Below are 24,122 nucleotides of genomic sequence, written 5' to 3'. Positions count from 1 at the left end.
TTGTTCCTCTTCTGTATGAATACAATCTTGGTTAGTTTATTAAATGAGGACATTTGAGGACTACTTGTATTTGAGTTGACTACATTATCTGCTGCTGCATCATATGGAGTAACATAGACAAGAGCTCCCTCTAGTGATGTCATTCCTATTCAATTTCTGCTTTGTGGATTGTCTGATTATGGGTGATTAGTGCTCACTTTGTCTTGTCCAAAGCTCCAAATGAGGTTTGTTCATAATTATCTTCCTGGTGTCACCGTAATAAATCTCTGGACTACATTTTGTACTTTTCCTCTGATATTTCAGGGTTTAATTCCTGGCCCTCCTGTCTCCTCGCTTCCACATCACGACCCTCTGTCATCCCATCCCATGCACCCGCAGCACCACAGGCAAGAGCTACCGCCTCATCAGCAGCCACAGGTACATCTCGGAGAACCCCTACCCATGATGCATCATGGCCAGAATCCTTTCCATCAGCAGCATGCCCACGGCAGCCCCAGACAGATGCCTGGCCGCCCCCCGAACGCCCAAGCACGCGGCATGCCTAACAGGCATAGAATGGTGATAAAATTAACATATTAATCCACTAGCTGAAAATATTTTGCTTTTTGTACAAATTGTGTCTGACTTTACTCTTCAGAATGCACCTGCATCCAAACAAATGCAGCAGCGCAACAGCAACCTGCGAGAGCTCCCCGTAGCGACAAACACCACAAACATGAGTGGCTCCCGCCCCGCACAAGTCCCCGCCTCCTCCGCTACTAACATCAAGACCGTTGCTAGGACAACGCAGAGGAGTTATCCCGGGCAGACGCCTCAGCCCATGTCTGGCGTCAGCAGAGGAAGAGGCCAGGCTGTTACAAGGACTGAACAGCAGCCTGCAGGAGCAGGCAAGCCGGATGTTCCCATGGAAGTCCAAAGCACACCTTTAAGCACAGCACAGCAGGTCAGCAATTCAGGCTTTTTCCTCCTTAAAATGGGAAGAACAGAAAATATTAAATCACCAGTTTTTTCCAAATGATGGCAAATTGCTATTAAAAGATGAGGAAACCTTTATTTTCTTATAGGCTACTAAAGTGGATGCTAAAGTTGCCCGTCAGATTTTTAATTGCACGGACTAAATTAATAAAATTAGATGATACTCTTAGGACTTTTAATATATCTGTCTTCCTTCTTTTCTTTTTTGTGTTTTTTTTTTTTTTTTTGGGTGAGGAAATAAATAGTAATTTATTCACTTTCTATTCATTGCTGCAGGATCCCAATGAGGACGAGGAGACTCGGCAATATCGTCTTAAGATCGAGGAGCAGAAGCGTCTAAGAGAGGAGATTTTAAGAAGGAAGGAAATGAGAAGACAGATGCAGGCTGGTGTCAGAAAGAAGGAACTATTGGAAAGGCTTAACTCAAAGACAAACACTCAGAGCCAAGGCAATGCTCCGACACAAACTCAGCCAAACCAGCAAACGCAAAACCCTGCACAACAGCAGCAGCAACCGCCGCCGCCGCAGCTACAGACGGAACAAAAACGACCGCTGCTGTCCCAGCAGCAGAGACCTCAACAAATGCAACAGGCCTCAAACCAAACACCGAAAACTCTCAATCAAGACAACAGCGTCCCTCCCAGCAGTGCCGCTCAGACTCCAACCTCCCGACTGAACGTGAAAGAGCGCCTGCAGCTGGGGACGACGAATACTGGTCCTGAACAGCAGTGGAAGCAGCACCAGCAGAATCAGCAACAGCCACCAAATCCGCCACGAAAGAACAGCATCCTGCAGGGTGTTAACAGACCCAACGCTGAGCCGCCGGCTGTGCAAGCGCCACAAAACATCCCTGTGACTCTATCGCTGAACCAAGGCCCGGCCCAGACCCAAGGACCCAAACCCGGAGCTAAAAGGACTGTGATGCAGCGAGCCAGAGCCACTAGTACAGAAGGCCAGCAAGTGCCACAAAAAGTTAGAGTCGTCAAACTTTCAGGACCGGTGAGCGCACATTTCCTTTTTTATCCGACACCTTCCTCTGTGTTCGGCTCTGACATTTATTTGATCATCTTTTAGCAGATTTTATCCACAAGGGAAGCTACACAGCTTTGAAAAGAAATGCCAGTGATTGCCCAAACTGTCTACTTTGTAATCTAGATGATGTCTAACCTATGGGAATGACACACTGATGTCTGTCATTTTGACGAAATTGATTTGTTAAGAGTCCCCCCCCGTGAAGTTTCTGGAAGTGGTATTTAAGCCACTATGTCTAGACATAATTTTTACCTTTGAAACAGAAAAGCTGGAGATAAGTTTGACATTTATCTGTGGAGTTGGCAAACGCCTCATCGTTGCTCTTAAAGGTTGATATTTGATATCCTCTTTTCAAGACAGACGAGAATTGTTTTTAAAGACACACTCCAATGATCTTTTGATCTATTTTAAAAGTATTCCCAGTGGTGTTTAAATTATGATTATGTCGTATTAGTCCAAAAAAAAAAAGTATTCTAGGACATAGTTTCTGTTATGTGGCTGCATTTCATTTGAAATTAGCCTCTAAGGTTGTGGGTGGAACTGGTAACACTCTCACTAGCTTACAGCCCTTCACAACTCCAACCTTATTTTACCGGTGCAACAAAAATGGCGAGCAATATTGAAGCTATCCAGCCATGTAGTTCTGAGCCTGATGCCAGCTTACACTAGGAAAACTAACATGTGTGCCGATGTAGTCGTCTACAAGTGGATTGATCAGATTTGAACTGAGCACCTTGTAGCCAGCCTAGTGTATTTTCTACGAAACAACTACGGGTGTTAAAATACATTTTAATAATTCAATGCCATAATTTGTGGTTGCTGATCAGATTCATAATCAATATTGGTTCAGTTTGAACGATCTGATTCAATTACCAAAAATTGATCCAGGACATCTTTAGCAAAAAGTTCATCTAGTGTGACTCAGAGATAAATACCTGGTACTGAACAGTGCAGGCGAAGTTTTCCAGATTCTTAGTATTTCTTGTAAAATAATCAAGTGTAAGTTAAATAAGTGTACGGGAAAAAAGGGATACATTTTGTTCCTAATAGATCCCTGGCAATAGAAAGCTTATATTTACCGTCACATCTAAAGATCAATAAATTGTCTGAATGTTTTCAGATATATTTTCCAAGTTTTAAAGTGATACTTTTGCCTATGTGTTTAAAAGGTCAAGTTTAAAGTGATTGCATAGTTAAAGAAAAGTTGTGTATTTCTTATAAAGCAACAAAAAGCGAATCTAAACTTAGACACTTAAATATCGGCTATCAGCCACAGTGGTTGGGGAAATATCGGCTCATCCCTAATCGATTTATTTAATTTTGAAATGATTTGTTTTAATGGTATAGCTCAATTCGATTAATAATTTGCCTCAAATAGATCAATCTAGTTGGATAAATCAATTCATCAATTAATCGTTAAACCCCTAGTAACAGCAATAATCTTTTTTATACGTTTTTTTGTCTGTTCCAGATTCACAATAATTCACAATAACCTCAATAAATATTTACTCAGGAATGCACTCAGGAATCTTAGTATTTTTCCTCCATTATACACTAGTGCTGGCACAAACGATTATTTTAATAGTTGACTAATCACCGATTATTTTTTTCCAATTAGTCGACTAATCTGGTCATGCACAAAGTGGATGTAAAACACGCATCTTAACCATCATTAGCTTTAAACTAACCAAAAACTACCTGCAATAATGCTAATGCGAATGCTGTAAACTGAATTTGGTCACTGAAGATGCTATTGCTGATACCTGAAATTGCTGAAATTGATAGATTAAAAACGCTAAAGCTAATAGATGAAAACTTAGCCAGCTAAAATAAGAGTTAAATGTCAAATTAGCCTAAAAAAAACTGAAAAAAAGCCTAGATTAGCCAAAACAGCTAGCATGTAGCTGAAATGCTAGCTAAACTCCAAACTTGGCTAAAAAAGCCTAAGTTAGCCAACACAGCTACCCTGTTGCTGAAATATTAGCTAAACTCCAAAATAGCCTAAAAAAATTCCTAAATTAACCAAAATAGCTAGCATGTAGCTAAAATACTAGATAAACTCCAAACTACCCTGGAAAAAACACTTAATAAATGCCAAAATAGTCCTAAAAGCTGGAATAATACCATTATAACTTTCAACTTTACTACACTATGACTCCATATAATATAAAGTAACGACTAATCAACTATTAAATTAGTCGTCGACTATTTTAATAGTCGATTAGTTGTCGATTAGTCGACTAATCGTGGCAGCCCTATTATACACACACTTTCATTGGAGTGGGTATTAAATACGAGAGGCACGAAACGTTTTTACCTTAATTGGTAATTAATCCCTCCTTAAAAAAAACACAGACATGCATGTCAACGATTATAGCTTCTTATTGGGATGTGATTAAACAAATTGCACCCAAATCTTAGCCCTCTTGCAGATGAATGTAACAGTGTGTCAGTGTTAATTGAAACCTGTTAAAAGCTATCAGATCTTGCGAGAAAAAGGGTTGAAACAAAGAGCCACGGTTCATAGTTGGGCTGAAAATGAGCGTCTTTGTGTCTTGTTCCGCTGTCATCACTGAAAGCTTTGACAATGTTATCTGCTCTTCTCCTTCCGCTCCTCTTTGTCGTCCTTCACTTGTTTTTCTCCATCAATCTATCGCTCAGGTGTGAGGCAACAAAGGTGCCAATCCGACCCCCTTATAATTAATCTTTTTTGGTTGAAGGTGGCTTTTTGGGGGGGAGGATGACATAATACCTGTGTAAGAAAGTTGCCACTTTTGAGGATTTGGATTTGTATAGCTAAGTCTTCTAGATAAGGGGCAAATTATATTTTCATCTGGGATAATACAAAGAAGTGTGAAACACAAAAGGTGGGATGGGTTGTGTGTGTGTGGGGGGGATGGGTTACACACACGGAGGGGCTGTCGTTCTAGTGTAATGCAGCTTAGCATCGAGTCCAATCAAGATCTGTGATTTCTATAGAAGGGATTAATCCATTTACTCTCAGCTGGGGACAGGTCAGAGATAGCGCCTCTTTTCTTCCCACGTATTGATCTGTCACGGCGTTCTGCAGAGTCGAGGAAGAGACGACCTTCAGTTCCTCCCTGCATGTCAACAGAGTTGAGCTGTGACTTTATTTGATAATGAGACCATTACCTTGTCAGGTTGATCTTTATTCCGCACAGATAGGAATCCTCTGCCACTGCTTACCGATTTTTCAGTTTATTTCGTAAAGACTGCCTTGTACCTATGAAATCTTTGTCGGCGAGGGTTAAATTCCAGAGTTTTGTTTGAAACGTTGACTGTATTTGAGAACTGGACTGAGTGTGACATCCCCCATAGAAAACTGCTTACTTCCAGCTCCAACCAAATGAAGTCAATTCAGTCGCCATTTTTAGCGCTACCATGATGGAGACACATGACATCAGTTAGCCGTGTTTGGTCCGAGTCGGTTTTAGTCAACATTTCTAATTGGGCTGGATATTGTCAGTAATTTTGACTCTTTCAATCCTCTCTATTCAATTCCATTTTGAGTTTACACATTTAGGCACATTTGTTTAGAAATACATTAATAATCTACTATATGTTTTTAAGATTTTCAGATTAATCTGAGTTCACATACTGTAAAATTTACTAGTGAAATTATGAGATTAATACCATACAGTGTTTTTACATGGATTCTCAGAGATGCTCCAACAATTGTTTTGCTTCTCCTGGAGGGCGTTTCATTTTGGCCACTAGGTGGTGATCACGCTATAGCGTTACACCTTATTCCAGAAGAAGAAGAAAGTATGAGCAAAAAAACTGTGCTTTAGAACAAAAATGGTTACTTAAAAATATTTCCTCAAAAGAGTTTTGAAAATTTGTGCCTGTCGGTATATAGAGATATTAATTTAGTCAACAGTGTCTTGATCATTAGCATTAGCCATCCTATGGGAAATCCCATTATATTATAGCATCAAGATAGCAGACTTTAGCTTTATGCGCTAGCTTGATCTCTACTTTTATGAATCGATTAGTGATCTATTAAGCTTAGATCGGTTCAGACCGATTCATTAAATTTGTCAACCCAACCCTAATTTCTAAAGCAGCCTCTCACAAATTGAGAAAGAGCTGGTTGGAAATCCACCACCCCTACCACATGAAAGGGGTATCTGTCAAACATTTACTAAGTTCAAAGCGCACGCACTTTCTTTGAGACATCTGATTGGCCAGTTTACGGGCATCCCTTGTTTATCATGGGGATTACGTTCTAAAAATAACCCAATAAAGGTAAAATTTGAAAAGTAGGAATATAGATGTTTAAAGGCTGTAAAACTCCTCACTACAAAATTAATACATGTTTCTCAGACAGACTGTAACATTTTAATACATTTGTCTTCAAACTCCCAATTTCAAACCTTTTGTAGAAAAATAAGTCCAGTATTATAAAATGAAAACATAGATCTGATCTTGATTGAAGATTTATGTAAATCTGGCAAACTGAGCGCATTCTGTATAACAGAGAATGATTGAGGTCAACAGCCAATCAGGACGCAGCGTTATGCTGTTTTTAAAAAAACACACAAAATTGGGCTAAAAAATCAGCGTAACACTGTATGCCTTAAATAACTTGTACTACAGAAAAAAATGAAGATAAATTTAGGATTAGCAAGAACACGTTAAGAAAAGGCTATTCTAGCAACATATTTACTGTGGAATAGCTTCTCAGTAGTAGTCTATGGGACACCAGAGAGGAGAGGTCACTCAGTTCAGTTTTTATATACAGTCCGTGGTGTGAAATAAGAATGTACGCTCCTGTATTCCCATTTAGAGTGGAAAGGGGCTTGAGGCTAACAGCGGCCCGGTGCAGCAGCAGGGTGACTGGGAAGGACCTCCACTCAACCAGGGTGTCCAAAGGAAGGTTACCATAGCGGCGCAACAGGGATCAGGCGGAGCCCCGCAGGCTAGCCGTGTGGGCATAAGCAACCAACAGCAAAGCAGGGTATGTCACCAATGAGACATCCGTTGGTGCTTTTGATCCGCCGATTCTATCACCTGCAATGTTTGAATGTAATTTTATGGCAACACTTCTGTAGCAGAAGCCACAACGCCAAAAGAAAAGTAGATATACCAGCTGAGTTAAGCAGGGCGCTATTCCAGTTCAGGATTGACAAGCTGAATGCAGTGCAACGCAGAGGGCTCCACAAGGTCTCCTGGCCTCTGCACGCCTGTCACTGCCAGACTCCTGTCACAGATAGCACATTCACTGATGCCGACAGTGTAAGGCAGCCGTCACCGCGCCTCTCTTTTATGCTCCCGTCCCTGCACACGCACACACACCATATTTCCTCTGCCTCCTCTCTTTTGTGTCTTCTTCCCCTTTCTCTGCAGTCAGGGAAACATACCTCTCATTCTAATGAAGATGCATCATGTGACACACATCATGTTCTGACATTGATGCTTTATGTAGAAATATGATGAGTCAATCTGGTGAAAGGCTGAGAGGCAGTGCAGGAAAAACATTTTAACTGCACGGAATGCTCTCCACTTGGCTGAAGGACCAGCACTGTTATGCCTTTAAAAGATATTTACCAATTTAATCATTCTTGTATCTGTTGCTCATGTAGGTCGTTGTATCTGGTCGAGGTCGGGGGAGAGGAAGTGGAAACGTGGGTCGAGGCCGTCCGGTGTCTGCCAGGCAGACCCCAAAAGAAACGGAGAATACCCAGCGTACGGTGTCCATCGAGGGTCTCTCGACATCCACAAGTGAATATCAGCTGAAGAACCTCCTCGGATCCATCGGCCCCATTGAGGTTAGCACCGAATTCAAATGAACCACAGCTTCACAGATGTATGAAGTTCTTATTTAGCCAAATTTTCTCTCCAAAAAAAAGCAAATGTGGAGCCGGTCAAATATTTGATCCCGCAGCGCCCCCTGCTGAGCTAATTTGGCAGTGTCATTTCAAGTGAATAAATGATGACACTCCACCCCCACTCCCTCTTGTGGAACAGTCCAGGTTATAATATAATTTATTTATTTTTGCAGATGTTCAAGTTGATTCCTCAGCAAAGAAAAGCAGTTGCCAGGTTTGCAAATCCTCAGCATGCACTGAACTTCCAAATGAGCTTCCACAGGTAACCAGCTTTTTGAGAGCATGTTACAGTACACCTTCTTATTTACGACAATATATTGTATCTGCTATGCGGTAGGGCTGGGCATCGCTATTGAATCTCAATTTGATTATGTGCCAATAAGTCAAAATCAATTGAGTTTGGTTCTAAAAACGGTTTTTAGATACAATTGCCAGGAAAAGTATATGAACCCTTCATGATTCCTTGGATTTCTGCATGAATTTGTCATAAAATATATTCTGATGTTCATTTAAGTCACATCAACAGTTTTCTTAAACAATTACAACACAAAAAGTTAAGTTTTCATGTTTTATTGAACAAAATGTTTAAATATTTGAAGTGCAGGGTGGAGGTTGGATTCCAGGATGGTTGATTTCTAGCTTCAATTAGCTAAAGGAGAAATAATTTGCCTTTTCTATACAATAAATGTACGTTTTTCGTGTTGTATTTGTTTAAGAAGACCGTCTGTTGTGACTTATATGATATTTTATGACAAATTCATGAAAAAATCCAAGTAAATTCAAAGGGTTCACATACTTTTTCTTGGAACTTTTTAAATTTTCCATAAGTAATAAATTGATTTAAGTAAAAATTATCAGTAGAGATACATCTTTCACCCAGTCCTACTGTTCAGCATCTTGAGGATCAGAATTCCCTTCCACCGTTGTTCAGACGTGATTATGATCAACCACGCAGGCACATGATTGACCTGTCCCACATTGACGTGTCACTCATCGATGGATGAGGAGCACAACCGAGTGGGCCGTCTCCTACAAGAAGCTCCCCCTCTCCTAACGTCTGGCGCCGAATGACTTTGTCACTTCTATGGAACACCTCTCCATCATTGATCAACCCCTCTTTCCCTCCCTTCTTGGACTAGTGAACATAAGAAAATGACTGATAAGCATGTACATATATAATCTTTGCCTGCGAAGGGACTGTAGTTGTAAATGCACCAACTAGAGACACTGAACAGTGACGCCTGCTTTGATGGAGTTTGTCTTTTTCGTTTTACCTGGACACTTAAGTATCATGTAATAATGACATAATGGTTGCTCCCCTCTGCTGTAAGGTCATGAACGTAGAAGGACACGACGACATCTTTCAGAACATTTTTCTAGTTTGAGATTTACGTTGGATTCCTAAAGTAGGGAGAGAATTTGGCCTTTTCTGTTGCAGTGTTTCTCCTGTCCTGTAGATGGCAGCGTTTCCTCACAGCTGGTGGAAGAAAGCTGCTTTTAGGAGCGATCAGTTAACACTACCTAGTGGCGATTCTGCATATGATGGTTCAACCCTTCAGATAAAGGATGCTTCAGGTGTTTTTGTCTGAACATGCACTGATTTGGTGTTTAAGGATCGAAGATTTAGAACAAATATTTTTTGCTTTTTCTTCTGGATGTTAAGTCTTTTAACTGTGAAGTAAGATCGTTTTTTTTTTTTTTATTAAGTTGTACTTTAGAGTAAGTGAGGAGCTTTACATTTGATGTATGTAGTGTGTAATTATAGATTTTTTTATACGTGTATATAATTTTTTGGGAAAAAAACATTTTTGGTGCAAAAATTAGTTAAAAACATACTTGTTCTTAAAAATGGATGCACATTTTATGATAAAACCAGTTAGTTTGAATGAATGTCTCACAACATTTGCTTATCTGGGTAGTAAATATATAAAAAAATGTACCAGTCTCACAGATAAAGCATGTCTTTACCTTCAAATGGGAACAATTCTACAATATTGAACATTTACGCCACCTCATTCACACTTAAAAATTAGCATAAAAGCATTATTTAAGTTTATTCAATTAGGTTTACATTTACCAAACATTTCCAGTTAATTTCTTAATGAATAATGGCCATTTTTTTTCAATTAAAGCGTTACTAAAATGACTTTTGTATTGAAAAAAGTGGAGGGGGCAACCATTATTTACACAAATCTGTCATGTACATGAGTAGATATTTTTTCCCTCTGTTACTGTTGTATCAAGCTATTTTATATTTCAATACATGCTGTTGTGTCCAGATGGACAGTTTTGTCTCTATTTTAGAGTAAAATCTACCAAAAAAAAAAAAATGAAAGAAATCTGGACCACTTTCTGTTCACAAAACCTTTGGAAAAATTATAGGTTAAAAAAAAAAAAGTGACCAAAAAAAATAAAAACACGGCCAATATACTGTGAATATGCAGGTATGTGAAGCCGGTTAACTTTAGTCCAAAGACGTGTGCTTGTGTGTCCGTGTGTCCACTGCCTTCACGCCGGTGCACCTTCATTTTGTTTCTGCTGATGAAGTTCTTGTACTTGATGGAATCTGTTGGGATCTTCACCTCACACACAAAAAAACCCTTCCCTATCACAAAAATCCACTCAGGTTTTCAACTGTTTTTAAAAAAATGTGTGGGGGAAAAGAAGCTGCTGCCTTACATTTGATATGGAATGCCACTGAATTTATTTAAGGTCACAAATATTTGACGTTTTGATTTATCTGTGATGATATTCTTCCTCATTCCACGAGGAAGACGAACTGTAAGGGCACAAATGAAGTGGGGATGGGTTGATATCACTTTTTCCGGCCGATACGATAACCGATATTTCAATATTATTGAAATTTAGATTTCCTTTTTGTTTGTTTTTTTAATTTTTTATTATTAGAACTTTTCTTTTACTATACAATCACATTATACGCTTTCACATACAGAAAGGGACTTCATAGGAACAAGTAGTGCTGGTCGATATGACGATACTAAGTTTACATCGTGCCATTTCTCTGCTATCGTTTTTATTTATTTTATTGCAGAACTTTTGTGAAAAAATAAGTGTTTTCCCACTAAGAAACATGAAACTGTTGTGCACTTTAAATAATGTCTCATTTGTAACTATTCCGTTTTGTTACTTGAAAAATAGAAAAGTAAATGACATTTTTGTCAATTTATATACGTTTCATTATTGTGATATAGAACAATCTATATCATAATATACATTTTTTTCCCATATCGCCCAGCACTAGGAATAAGTAACACTTCAAAACTTTGGAAATATATCTGTGTACTTTCAGACTATTTACTGACTATTAGACATAACTGTAAAAACAAGCTTCCCAGTTCCAAAGATCTATGAGGAATAACATCCATGTCCAGAATGAAGTGTATCTGAAACTACAATATCGGACCAATAAACTCAAAGATCAGCCGATATTGGCAACAATATATATCACCCATCCCTAAAATGAAGCATAAATTGATTGAAATATAGGGTTTTTTTTACTAATTAGGACAAAAATGAAAAAAAAAAATCCTGAATTTTGTCATTTTTGTTCAAGGTTTGATGCTGCTGCTCTCATTATGTGATTCATAAATTTAGTGGCATTTCGTTTAAGGTTCATACTACTCGAATGAATTCCAGTTTCTGAAACATCACATATCTCAGTTTTCCCTGTTTCCAAATGAAAAAGTTTCATTCTTTGTGCATGGGTTAAGTTTTCCTGTTTGTACGTTGCAGTTTTGTCGGAAGTGACTTCTTTATGTTTTTCCTCTTTTGTTTTGAGTTGTGGAGATTTTTCTTCTTTTTTTTTTTTTTTTAGTTTTATTTATATTCGACTGACATTTTTGTACTGTGTTTGTTGTGAGCACAGTTGGGGTTATTTATGGTAAATCCTATGGATTTGAATCTTGAGTACGGGCTTTGCCGGTGATGATGATGATGCTGTTGTGTGTCATAAAACCAGAACAGATTCACCTTGAATCTCTTTGTACTTTCAGTGAAAGATTGATCAACATGTGCTGTGAATTCTCAAGCATTTATTTATATTTATCTTTTAAAATGATATTTAAGCTAATGGATCTTGAGGTTAAATGAGAATATTTGAGGTAATTTATGCAGATGATCTGTTTGTTTATTTTATGTCACTTTATCAAAGATGCTTCAATCAATTCTAATGTTTCTTATTCCATCAGGACCGTTTGCTGGAACATTAATGATGATTTTTCTGTTTTTACAGGACAAATCCACCTTAAGAAAGCACTGACTTTATTAGGATTTATTTAAACCTTTTTTCAACGACTTTATGTGGTTTAGCATGTTTTTATCAACAAGATTTATCGCCTTAAAGATGAAATAATGCACATTTCAACATTTTATTCAATTTTAAAGATATATGAAGTTTTATAGCACAAATTTGGACTGATTAGCATTAGCTAAGACAGTTAGCAATTTTATGACATGAATAAAATACAAAGCATTTGCTATTTTTGGATGTTTTTACCACATTAACAGTAATATTTTCTCATCTGATGAGAAAACTTATTTTTATTTGAGTTGCTAAAAGCATGCTGAACCAGCGTGTGGAGTTTTCAGGAGTGTTGCAGCAGCATGGACTTTTCTTTTAACCTTTTTTTTTCCCCCAGCAGAGGTGTTCACCTGATCGGTTGATGAGCTGCCGCCTCCACCTTTTAACCCTTTTTTATTTCAGCGCCGCCTCCAGCCAAACTTTTTCCTCCCTGAGCAGCTGCTGCTGCTCCCCTCTCCCGCCTCAGTGCTGTTCCAATAATCCGTTTCATCACCTGTTCTTTTTCATTTTTTTATTTTTCGATGCTGTTGAATCCACTTCTGTATCCAGCAGGGTGGCCTGCCTGGATTACCGTTCTTTGTTAGCCCAGTGGATGGAGGTTTCCATCTGTGTGACGACAGCCGGGGGGTCATTGAGCAGACGCTCTAAACCAAAAGCCGCTTTTACGGCTTTCTCTGCACCAAAGGTCATCCCAGCTTCTTGACATTGTTGGTCGAATTTTTCAAAAAAAACAAAAGACTCTTCTTGATGTCGAACTGTACGGGAAACCAAACGACTGAAACTCGCTGCCTTTTGAGAAAAGCTGTTGATGAATCGTCTTGTTTTCACCGCCGATGTATCGTTGATGTTTTTCCTCTGTTGGATTTTTCTGAAATCGTTGTCAAATGTCTACCGATACTGTAAACCACTGTTGTTTCACGATTGAAGCTGTGAAATCTTGTGCGACTTTTCTCAAGAAACTGCTGGAAAATAAACATAATGAACATCATAAACTGTGTTTTTGACTTTTTCCCACTTGAAAATTAAAGTTTCAAACTAGAATAAATGATATTGATAATCCTTATTAGTGTTTAAATTTTAAAATTCTCTCCATAGATGGGGTACTATAAATAAATTGACTTTAATTTTCCACATAAATGCATCATTTTTCTAAGTTTGTTGTTTTCCGTTAAAGATTTCAACCTGCACTTGGTCCTAAAATGTGATTAAAGTGAAAGTTTAACCCCAAAATGTTCAGTTTTGTTTTTTTTTCTATCAAAATTAAGCTCGACTTCATCCAGATTCTGTTTTACTTCTTTCTCTAAAGAGGTGGATCATCAAAACACTCCACACATTCTGAGTTGCACAAAGTATGAGAAGCGCTTTTTATACTTTTTTATAAAGTTTGACTTGATTTGGAACAATTTGTGACACTTAAGACAAAAAATGTGCCCACCACGTAGAAGTTTTGAATAAGGATTTTCTCCACATATTTAGTAACTTTTTGAAATGTTGAAAACGGTTTTGCAATAAAGAAAAAGCTTAAATGAAACAGTTTAAGGTTGAATCGATAGATTTTTATCCTCTTAGTTCTTTCTAATCAGTATGATCTCAAAAAGATTTTAATCACTGCAAAATCCAGATTTTGGTTTTTGCTCTCTGAGGTGAGTGTTTGGCTGCTGCAGAGAAGCAAAGGCTTCCTGGAAAGAACAAGTTCTGCCATCTGAAGACCCGCGGTGGAGCCTTGAGTTTTGTTTTCCAGAAAGCCAGACTGTTCGTGTTTGCAAATGTCAACATTTGTAAAAGCTGTTGTTGAGCTGCAGCAGACTGAGGGCCTCCAGAGGGATTAGAGACGGCTCTGTTTACCTGCTCTGAGGAATGCTGCCCTGCGCGGACGCTTTTGTATCTGACGGGGACCCAAGGTCACCGCTCTGGGAGAGATGGGCCCGCTTTGTCCTTCCCTGGAGTTTCCACCTCACAATATCAACAGCAAAGCACAATGTGGGAGCCGAAGATGGAATTCCTGCTCGTGTTGCAACAGTGCTCAGAAACGCAGGTTCAGTGGCCCCTGTTCCCTTCAGTGAGTCTGAGTGAAGGATGACATGGCATCATTTCTGGGCTCCAGCTTTACATTCTTCCTCACATATATGTGTGGATGCACTTTGGGACCTTTTATGCTTTTCAGATGAAAAGAAAAATCAAGTTTTAAAAACTTTGGAAGGCACGGTCTCAAAACTTCACTTGAATTACTTTAAAATGCAATAAATCACAGCAGTTAAACCTTATTTAGAAATATTAGGATAGGAATTATGGGGTACACGGAAACACTGGATCAATTAAAGTTCTCTAATTTGCTACATTTAAAATCAGTTTTCATCAAATTAAAATTTTGAGCTGTTGGTTTACTCATCTTAGAAAATCACTTTGATAAAAACTAATATTTGTAAATGTAAAATTACTGAGCTTTTGTTTATTGGTGAAATATTTCACTTTATGCAGTGTGGATTCTGATTAAGAAAGCATTATAGAGTAGTTTTACTGCACATATTCATAGATTCTTTTAAAATGTGTATTATTTGATCCCTCTGGGTATTAAATCCATCCAGGTTGTATATATTTGCATTATGAAAACCAGATTTGCAGTAATTTTTTAACCTCAAAGTGTACATTTTTGGTTATTTTGTACACAATTTAATTTATCTCATTATTTTTAAATTAGTACTCTACTTTTATTAAAAGTGCAATAATTTATTTGAAATTAAAGCACCAACATTTGTTATTGTTTTCTTAGTGATAACAAAAATTCTCAACTTAAAAAGTAAAGTTGATGATTTCATTTTTGTTTTACTTAAAATTAACTATTTTTAAAGTACTGCTGCTTTAAGTTGAGTTAATATTTTAACTATTTGTCTTTTTAAATTTTTTTTGATTATAAACTACTTAGAATTTAAAAATAAATTTACTTCTTTTGATTTGTAGTACCAGAGTTTCACCACAAAGTGTCGCCCTTGTATCGCTTTTGAGCCTCTCTGACTCCTGCAGGCAAATCAATTGAACAAAGACGCGCAATGGATGAAATAAAGCCCAAAGCTTCCCCGTTCAAACTCCGCAGGAGCGTTATGAGGCTCTATGAAAACACCGGAGGATTATAGTGATTTGTGGAGATTCTTGGAGCTGTGATACAGACTTTATTTGACCAGCAGCAGCAGCAGACTCAGAGCCAACAAACACTCTGCTGTTTCATTTGTCTGCAACTTGGAAGTTATTTGCAGATGGGCAGACCTCGTTAAATTTGACATGAGCTCTCAACATTTCGCAAGCATGCCAGAAGCACTTCAAAGCCTCATTTTCTGCAAATTTCTTGGTGCATATAGGCCGAAATTATCAGAAAAAAATGTTTTTTTAGTGAAATTACATATTATGAAAAGAAGCTGAACCAGAAAGGAAATAAATCCCATTTAATTGGTGACAAAAATCCCTCAATATGTGATGCTCCTGCAGTGGATTTAGACAGACACATGTAACAAGTTTAAAGATTTTCTTTATCTCATTTTTGTAATAAACATATAAATAATAAACTCTAGACATTTTTGACACATCGCCCTGTTATGAAAGTTAACTGGTATTGTCTGGCTAAATAGACTATACAAACTGTGCATCTGCCGCAGGTCATTTCTATAGAAAACTATCTCCCTATTACAAAATATGAAAAGAAAAATATCATTTTAGTACTTTAACAGGAGTTTCTTATGCATTTATTCAACGGAACTTCTTTTTTTTTATTACCACTTCTTAAACTGTTACTGACTTGTCAGAATCTGCATTTTGATTTTTTTTCCTTAGAAGAAAACAAGAAAAAAATAGAAACGCACACAGAAAAAAGAGATAATGCAGACATGAGGCAGAATATCTGTCCCGCTCCAACATCAGTTTACAAAATAATACACTTCTTGATACATGGTTTTCTTTTCTCTTCTTTCCTCCAACACTTTCTATTTAAATTAAAATATATTCTCATATCTTACACTATTTCAGATAACGAAATGTGATTCGGTAGCGATCCGTCAAAATCTAATTTACATTCCTGTGTATAAAAATATAATTTATGAAACCCCGCAAAGTTTTTTTTCCTCCCACAAAATATAACAGTCAGTTGCACAATTCATAAGAACAAACTGTCAGTTAGCTCCATTCTCTGTTCTCTTTGCGGTACTTTTTTTTTTATATTTTTTTTATTTTTTTTTTTATCTTATTTTACTTTTTTATTTCCTTTTTGCATTGGAGATATACAAAAATAGATTATGCACAATTTGCTGCTCGCATCGTCTCACAATCCATTTATGTGACACTGGCAGAGTTCACACGAGAATAAATTATTCAAAGAGAAACTTTGTAAGGCTCCATTCATTCTTTGAAAGAGGACACACCATGGAAAAGTCACTGAAATAAATATCCCAACTCCGCTGGGGCCTTTTGTGTCGTTCGTTCGTTTTATTTTGTTTTGTTTTAATATTATTATTAATATTTTAAAGTTGAATCTACTGAATAGTTCGAGAGTTCCTACATTTTGAGTGTCATTCCGGGGTTTCAGCTCGGGGATACCGACATCCCGAGCGGATGGATCGAGTGGCTGTCCAAGAGCCAAGTCCCCAGTTGATAAAGGAGTTTGGAGTACCAGTGCACCCCATCGTTCTGCGCGCTGGCGCGCGGCTGGGAGCCGAAGAGCAACGTGGACGCCCAGTGGGCGAGCCGGACCGGTGCCAGGGCCCAGTGCGCCAGGCGGTGATCCTCGATCACTGCGTAACAGGACGCGAGGACCTGATCCACCACCACGGTCCCCTGCGCCGTCACCGGCGCGAAGGAGCCCTCGTGCCTCTGCGTGTAAATCCTTTTCACGGTCACGGGCGTCAGCTGACCTCGCCCGAACACGAACACCTTCTGTCCCGGCCGGACTTGGCTGGCGAAAACCGCCGACATCCGCGGCTGTGTGGAGTTCTGGGCGATGAAGAGGAGGTGCGCGGCGGTGAGGGTCACTTTCTGGCCAGACTCCGTCTCGATGACGTAGAAGATCCTGCTGGTGGACGCGTCCCGGTCTATGAACATGATGAAGTCGGTGTAAACCGGGTTTCCCTCGTAATCCGCGGCCAGAACTCTATCCCCGGGTTGGAGATCTCTGACGGGCCTCTTGGTGCCATCCTCCAGGGTGATCGTGGAGGATCCTGGGAAGCAGCCGCCTGACTTTGCTGCCACTGAGTTTTCTGTTAAAATAAAAACAAAACTTTTTAAAACACATCCAAGGAGAATAATGTAAAAATCACAACTCCTCTGTGCGTAAAATTACGCACAAATATTCATGAATTTGGAGCTTTTTTTCTTCCTTTTTTTTAAGGAGGGCCTTTTTGCATAATGATTCTTTTTGATGCCAGATGCGTATTGGCTTGGCTCACGCTGTCTGCAAGGAGAAAAAAAAGAACCTGAAAGCCTTTTCCTTAATTTAAAAAACCCAATAAAGGGAAGGCATTGTTATTCTAAATCAGCCTGTGGATCCAGCGACTCTCGGCAAAGAACACTTACGCCTTTCCCAGCGACTCTCCCCATATTTACTCAGGTGCAGAAACCTCCATGTGACAATTCACACAAATAGGCGACTCACAGCTACTATTTACACAGTGGAGCCACTTTTCCAAGCCTCTCGAGTTGTAGATTTGAATTTAAATGAGGGCCTGGACTCTTAAATGCTGTCTGTTGAGCAACATCAATGCCCCCTCCCCTGTCTACCACCTCTCCCTGCTTTGTTGTCAGTCTTGATGACAATAATTTTGGCCTTGGTGGAGCTCTTCACATACCAGCCTCTGGGATCACACTGTCCTGCACAAGAGGCAGAAGGAGGGGGTTCTATAGTCAGAATTTGGGGGGAGGCTTTTAATCTTCTTTTAAGATTCCCGAGCATGAAATAAGGTGACAACTGAAAACCAGATTTAGCTTCGCCAATTCAACATTGTTCGGGCAAATCCGTTTGCATGACCCCCGATGACATGATCTCCAAACATGTGTGAGGAATGACAAATGAGGGATTTATCAATAAAGTCTGAGCAGGAAAACGTGGAAAGACATTTGAAGAAGTCTGGAGTCAAAACAAAAGCGTAAACACAGAAGAATAAAATAATTTTAAATGAAAATTTGCTTTAATCCAGATTAATTTCACAATTTGCGTCATTTACTGTGGTTCTCCACCACAGAGAACGCTTTTCCAGGTCACATGGACCTGCTTGAATACTGGTTGGGTCGTGGTTGCCACCAGGAGACAGTGTGGGGCGATGTAAGATCAAGGAATAAGCTGCATGGGAAATGTTCAGGCTGCTTTTGTGCGCAAACATCACCAGATTTTGCTTATTTTTGAAATTGGGGCCTCAAAAGGTTGAATATCCTTTAATCTTGCTGACTTTTTTACTTGAAAATACAGAAATATTCATCTATTGCAGGATGCACCTGCTGGTTCCATACCTGCTTTCACTGAGCAGTGGATGTGCGCTTTGGACTCATAGTAGACCCAGTCGAACCCAGCTTCCACCGCCAGCCTGGACAGGGTGCCGTACTTGCTCTTGTCCCTGTCTGACGTGGTGATGTCCACGGCCCTGCCCTCGTAGTGCAGGGACTCCTCGAAGTGGTGTCCGTCCTCATCCCAGCCCTCCGTGACCCGCAGCTTCACTCCGGGCCACTGGTTCATCACCGAGATCGCCAGCGAATTCAGCTTGTCTTTACATCTCTGCGGATACGGAGAAACGCGTCAAGTGATGCTGGTTGCCAAGACAACAACAACAAAAAAGTATCTAAACGTGAGCACATGTGCGCACACTTGTGTGGAATGACTCCAAGCCCCCTCAACTCAACTTTGGAGCCCCATAAGGTGAAGCTGCTCTAATCCTGAGCTTGCATTTCTCAGAACGAGCAGTAGCGTCAGAGGGCACATCTCGGGTAAGAAAGCTGCTCATGAAATATGGATCAGGCACCGCATTCGCTTCACTGGCCTATAACATGTGGGGCTTCGGGCTCGGGAAGAGCAGCGTCCCTCTCCATCAAAACGTGTTGCCCCAAAAACATCATTAATATAGATTATTGTTTGTAGTCAAAGTGCTGTGCCGGTGTGTTTTCTTTAAATGAATTATTGATCTGCAGCTGATATGAAGATGATCTTGAGGAGATCCAAATGCCACGAACTGGGCTCCTCTGCGCTCCCCAAAAAAGATGCTTGGCCTTCTCCAGGACAACTATTCTCGACGCCCAACCAATATGGCAAATAAAACACCACAAAGAGGCTTTCAGTCCCCCCCCAAAAGGGAAGGAAAGTCCTGAAACGTGACTTGCTTGCTTAAGTTGAGGTTTTAGATGTCAGACCTGTGAGGGCGCACAGAGGAGCGTCTCTGTGCGACGTCTCCAAACTCTTCATTCAGAAAATTCTACTGTTTTATTCTACATTACGCATCTAAAACACAATTTTACGCACTTTAAATAAAGAGGTGCAAAGCTTTATCCGTTTATTAATTCATCAGGTCGTGTGCCACGAATCAAATTCTGCTCAGCCACCGTGAAGCCCAGCGGGGCGCGCTGGACCGGCCGGGCGCTTTGTGCTCCTCGTAAAGTTGTTCAGCAGCACTTAATCTTCTCGCAAATGATTGGGTTCAAGGAAACACTTATCAGCTACCTGTCAGTGCAAACAAGCTGCCATCTCATCTCTTCGGATAAACAAGAAAGAAAATCACTTTTATGAGCCATTTAATCTCCTTTAAAGCGTGAAAACAGAAAAGATTATTTGTTAATTAAAAACAACCTAAAACCTCTAGTGGACAAGTTTAAAAAGGAAAGATTTGATGGGAGTTTTAGTGACAAAGAAGCTAATTTCTGTTAGAGAGACAGTGACAACAATCAGAAAAAAGTCTGCAAACTTATGTAAAACAAACGCAATCTGTTGGCAACTTTCCTGCGCGCGGGCTGCTCCTCCTTCAAAAACACAGTCCTGGCCAGACTTCAGTGAGTTGACTCATTAATTTATTTACTGCACACATCTAACCGAGCTCCTGCAGGCACGTGCCTTGCTTCATGTACGACACCTGTTCTCTGAAACGCCAGATAAGGGGAGAAGCCGCTCTTTTTTCGTGCGTAAAATCCCGTGCGTAAAAACCAACTGGATCCGCGCGTAAAGCCGCAAAAACAAAGGAAAAAAAACGTTGCGACAGCTTTAATCCCCATGTGATTATGCTTATGTCATTCACTGCTGCGCTCACTCTGTTTGGATTTGAATTCTGCTGTGACATGATGTACGATGATGCTGGAATAACCCCGTTTGACTTGCGCTGACCCCCGACTGACCAAAAGTTCAAAGTTTACACGCGCTAACAGATGTTTAGTGAGGCGCCTGCCACAAAACATTCAGCAATAAACAGATCTAAACGTGCATTTGAGCCATTTATCCACGTGGACGCGTCCTGCCAGCAGTGCAGCAGGTGGAACGGTTTTCCAAAGAGTCTTCAAATCGAAGCAGGTGCTGTTCCTCCAATGGAAACATTCAAGATCACCTCCCGGGCCAGTGATTTCATCCCCATGAGTGAGACCCTCGAAGCGTCTGACACAGAGGATGAGGGGAGCGCGGGGTGGGGGCACGCGGAGAACGGACGCACAGTGAATATTTTATCAGGCTCATGCGCATGCATGGTTCAGGGGCTTCATCGCAACCTGCGACGCCACCATCACCACCGGCATTTCATTCTTACTGAGTCAATATCATCCAAGCGGCGTGAATAATTCACCAGGATGTGAGTGCTAAAAAGTCACACTGGAAGCGACGCGGCATCCTGCAGCCCGCTGCATCTTTTCTCTGCGCCGGTTTGATAACCAGCGCGCCGCATCAGGATGGAGCAAGAAAAAAAAGACATCCTGATCCAATCCTGAAGTCTGTGCACAAATCCAGCGCAACCAAACACAAATATGTGCAAGAATATTGCCAGAATGAGCTGCGCCATGTGTTTAAAGCGGCGCGGAAACCCGACAGGAGAAAAGGCGCATAAATGAGCCGCAGCATCCCAACAAGCCCCTGGATGTATAAGTCAGTATGAACACGCGCGTGTAAAGCAACAAATCAGGCTTCATAGAGATACAAATATAGATGTGAGGAGAGGGGCGCATTAATATTTGATGTCCACTGTCACAACCATGCAGGCCGAGTGTCCTGACTGTTCGCCTGCACATCACTTCTCTGGATCTCGACGCTCGCTTCCAGCCTGCAGCGTTTCCAAACTCCCATGCCGGTGCACAAAGTGCATCTGCTTTTCACGGTGAAGTTAAAAGGCTCAGTGTGAAGAGTTCAGCGGCGGGAACAACACACTTCACTTAAAGGTGCGCAATCCAGACCGACAAGGAGGCTGTTGCAGTGCGCCGGGATGGTGCGTTATAAGGAGAAGAGGGGAGGAAATGATTCTGTCTCCTTACCTGAGTCATGAGCCTGTCGGCTCCGGTGTTCTCCTCATCCTTGAATATGATGTCTGTGTTATAATTGGGAGTCAGCTCTTTAAATCGCTCGGAGTTTCTGGTGATTTTGCCTTCGTATCTGCCGCTTGCCCCGAGGGTCTTCTCCGCCACGTTGGGGATGAACTGCTTGTACGCAAGAGGTGTCAGCTTCTTCGGGTGTCTTCTCCTGCCGTAGCCCCTTCCCGGTCCGCAGCCCATCCCAGAAGACACTAAGGACAAGCAGATGAGGCCGACCAAAACAAATTTGGCCCAGAGCAGCATTTTTTCTTTCCACCCCTGCTGTCCTTTAAAGATCTCAACCGCTGCTGCTGGTCTCAAGCCGTGCGCCTGTCAGGGCTCGCGCTCCGTCCTTGTCTCGCCTGGTCTCTACCGCGGCAGGTGCGGAAATGAACGCCTCAGACAAACGCTAATAACGGGGCACATCGAAACAGGAGGGGGGAGAAAAAAAGTAGTGAGGGAATTATAAGCCACGGGATCGCTCTAGTCGAGCTGCAGCGTGTGTGAGCCGACCGCCTTTAATGCTTTGTATTATAGCACCGATCTATATAGCAGGGGAGGGACTAGACAAGCCCTCCTGATGTTGTCCCGCACACACACGCGCACACACACACACATTCAAAAAAAAAAAAATCTTAAAAGATTTTTCCCACCTGGGGGTTAGCCTCCGCTGCGGGGAGGAGGGGCTCCTCCATGGGAAAACATCAATTATAAACCGTCTTTTTTTTCGTTCTTTCTCTTTCACCCTCCCGTTTTCCAGCTTTCACGACACATAGAAATGAAGCACAGACAAGTTGCACAATGCTGAGCTCAAATCTGAAGCAGGCGCTCTCTTTGGATGAAGTGATTTCACCGCGTGCGCTGGCGCGCGCCGGCATGTGCGCATTTATGGAGGACTGCGCACAGGCAACACACCTGGCTTTGCAGTGAATAACACACAACAAATACATCAATAAATGCATTTTAAAGTTAAAAAAGGAGAAAAAATTGACATTTGTTCCAACTGACTTCCTGAAAAGGACTTTAAAGCAAAGAGATAATTAACTCATAATATGATTTTTTTTTTCTATCAGGTGATCTACATTCTAAGAAAAGTGAGCAAAGTGATTTTTATACAGTTTGTGGTAAATAAATAACAATACTTCACAAAAGAAAGCTGTGAAAGGTTTTCCACATTTGTTTAACCCTTGTGCTATCCTAGGCATTAAAAGTGGGGTCATATGGACCCCATAGGATTGTGCAGAAAGTTATTCTGCATTTCTGTGGTGTTGAAAAAAAAATATTTTTTTAAAAATTAACATTTATTTGTGTTTTGCGAGTGGGATTGTCCACACTGCAATCATTCGAACACCACATGAACATCACTTCTCTAGGTTTAAAGTTTTCCCTAAAAGCTTTGGTGCAATTGGCACTAAAGTTAGTTTTGTTTTAGATTAGTTTGAATCAAAATAAAAACATGTTTTTGTCCATATTTAATTTAATTGTTTTCTCTTATGAGGTGGATTATCAAAATATTCCACAAATCTGGTCCTGGTCCGGCCCTTCCGTCAAATTTTAGAGCCCTTTTTGGCCCACAAGTCAAAAACTTTGCCCACCCCAGTCTATAACAACCAGTTAATGTGAGACTACCTGCTGCACCATTGCCAAATGTTGACCAAATTGGGTCCATGCATTCGAATAAACTGCTTCCAGCATCACTTTCTTGGTTGTTTTTGATCCACCTCAGAAATATTTCTGCAACTACATTTTGCAGAGGCGTAATTTAGAGCCCTGAGGGACGCCGTAAGGGACTATTTGCCTCAAGAGATAGTTCAGGTGTTGCAGCTCTGAGATCAAACCCCTCAAAGCCACCAAACTGAAAGGAGGAGGCGGTGAGAGTCCTCATCTGAGTGGTCCAAGTGTTGTGATAAACAAAAGCAACAACAAGGAAAATAATAGAGACGGAAGTGTGTTGCTTCTAAGTGACAAAATGTGATGTGGAATGACATGAATAATACAGAAAATGCAATGAATAATGCAGCTCTGAGAGCTCGTAGTGCTGATGGGTTTGAACTTGAGTTTCCCCCACAGAGGAACCGACTCTCAGTCAGACCAGAGGATTCACTGAAATGTCCTTGCAGGTTTTGGGTTTGACCCGAGAATCATGTCAGACGATGAAGTTACATGCAAAAAAAAAGGAATAATTTGTTGGTTTTGTATTACAAAAAACAACAATTTAATCATTTTTCTAAATTTGAGCATCCACTTGAAGTTTTCACATCTCGACGAAGTCGAAATAAGTTTTAAAGAACTGAGCGAATTTCACAATTCATTTGAAGAAGCCAGCTGTTGCATGTGATGGCTAATCCAACACAAGGCGTGAAAACGGGCAGTCATTCATCAGCTTCCTCCTGTCCCATCCAACAAAGCAGCCCCTAAAACCCCACATTCCTGCATTTCCTGAC

General features: G+C 40.5%; 2 protein-coding genes across 6 annotated transcripts in view; one reads left to right on the top strand and one right to left on the bottom strand.

Moving 5' to 3' along the window:
* The window catches only part of rbm33a (RNA binding motif protein 33a), a 31,325-nt gene extending 18,153 nt beyond the window's left edge, over positions 1–13,172 (top strand). For 3 of the 5 annotated variants that reach the window (XM_036217339.1, XM_036217338.1, XM_024279890.2), the window contains exons 13-19: positions 304–558; positions 638–943; positions 1,252–1,974; positions 6,818–6,988; positions 7,614–7,799; positions 8,033–8,121; positions 8,815–13,172. In XM_036217339.1, the coding sequence (XP_036073232.1) occupies positions 304–558; positions 638–943; positions 1,252–1,974; positions 6,818–6,988; positions 7,614–7,799; positions 8,033–8,121; positions 8,815–8,863 (1,779 nt within the window). In that variant the 3' untranslated portion in view covers positions 8,864–13,172. The remainder of the gene's footprint in view (positions 1–303; positions 559–637; positions 944–1,251; positions 1,975–6,817; positions 6,989–7,613; positions 7,800–8,032; positions 8,122–8,814) is intronic. The other 2 variants (XM_036217340.1, XM_036217341.1) reach the window with 2 other exon arrangements.
* Positions 13,173–15,327: 2,155 nt separating this feature from the next.
* Positions 15,328–22,699, bottom strand: shha (sonic hedgehog signaling molecule a). The gene is made up of 3 exons (XM_024279618.2): positions 21,643–22,699; positions 18,664–18,925; positions 15,328–17,417 (listed from the first exon to the last, which is right to left on the bottom strand). The coding sequence occupies exons 1-3, from the start codon at positions 21,940–21,942 to the stop codon at positions 16,747–16,749; spliced, it is 1,233 nt and encodes a 410-aa protein (XP_024135386.1). The 5' UTR covers positions 21,943–22,699; the 3' UTR covers positions 15,328–16,746.
* Positions 22,700–24,122: the final 1,423 nt, after the last annotated feature.

This window comes from Oryzias melastigma, linkage group LG20 (assembly GCF_002922805.2).
Source record: "Oryzias melastigma strain HK-1 linkage group LG20, ASM292280v2, whole genome shotgun sequence".
Taxonomy (NCBI): Eukaryota; Metazoa; Chordata; class Actinopteri; order Beloniformes; family Adrianichthyidae; genus Oryzias; species Oryzias melastigma.
Note: the sequence above shows the minus strand (reverse complement) of the source record. Positions and strands in the feature narration are given on the sequence as shown.

Coding starts and splice junctions, on each gene's coding strand:
- shha (XM_024279618.2), bottom strand. CDS start 21,942: ATGCTGCTCTGGGCCAAATTTGTTTTGGTCGGCCTCATCTGCTTGTCC. Junction 18,926..21,642: donor CCGACAGGCTCATGACTCAG/GTAAGGAGACAG, acceptor CCGTATCCGCAG/AGATGTAAAGACAAGCTGAA. Junction 17,418..18,663: donor CCACTGCTCAGTGAAAGCAG/GTATGGAACCAG, acceptor TTATTTTAACAG/AAAACTCAGTGGCAGCAAAG.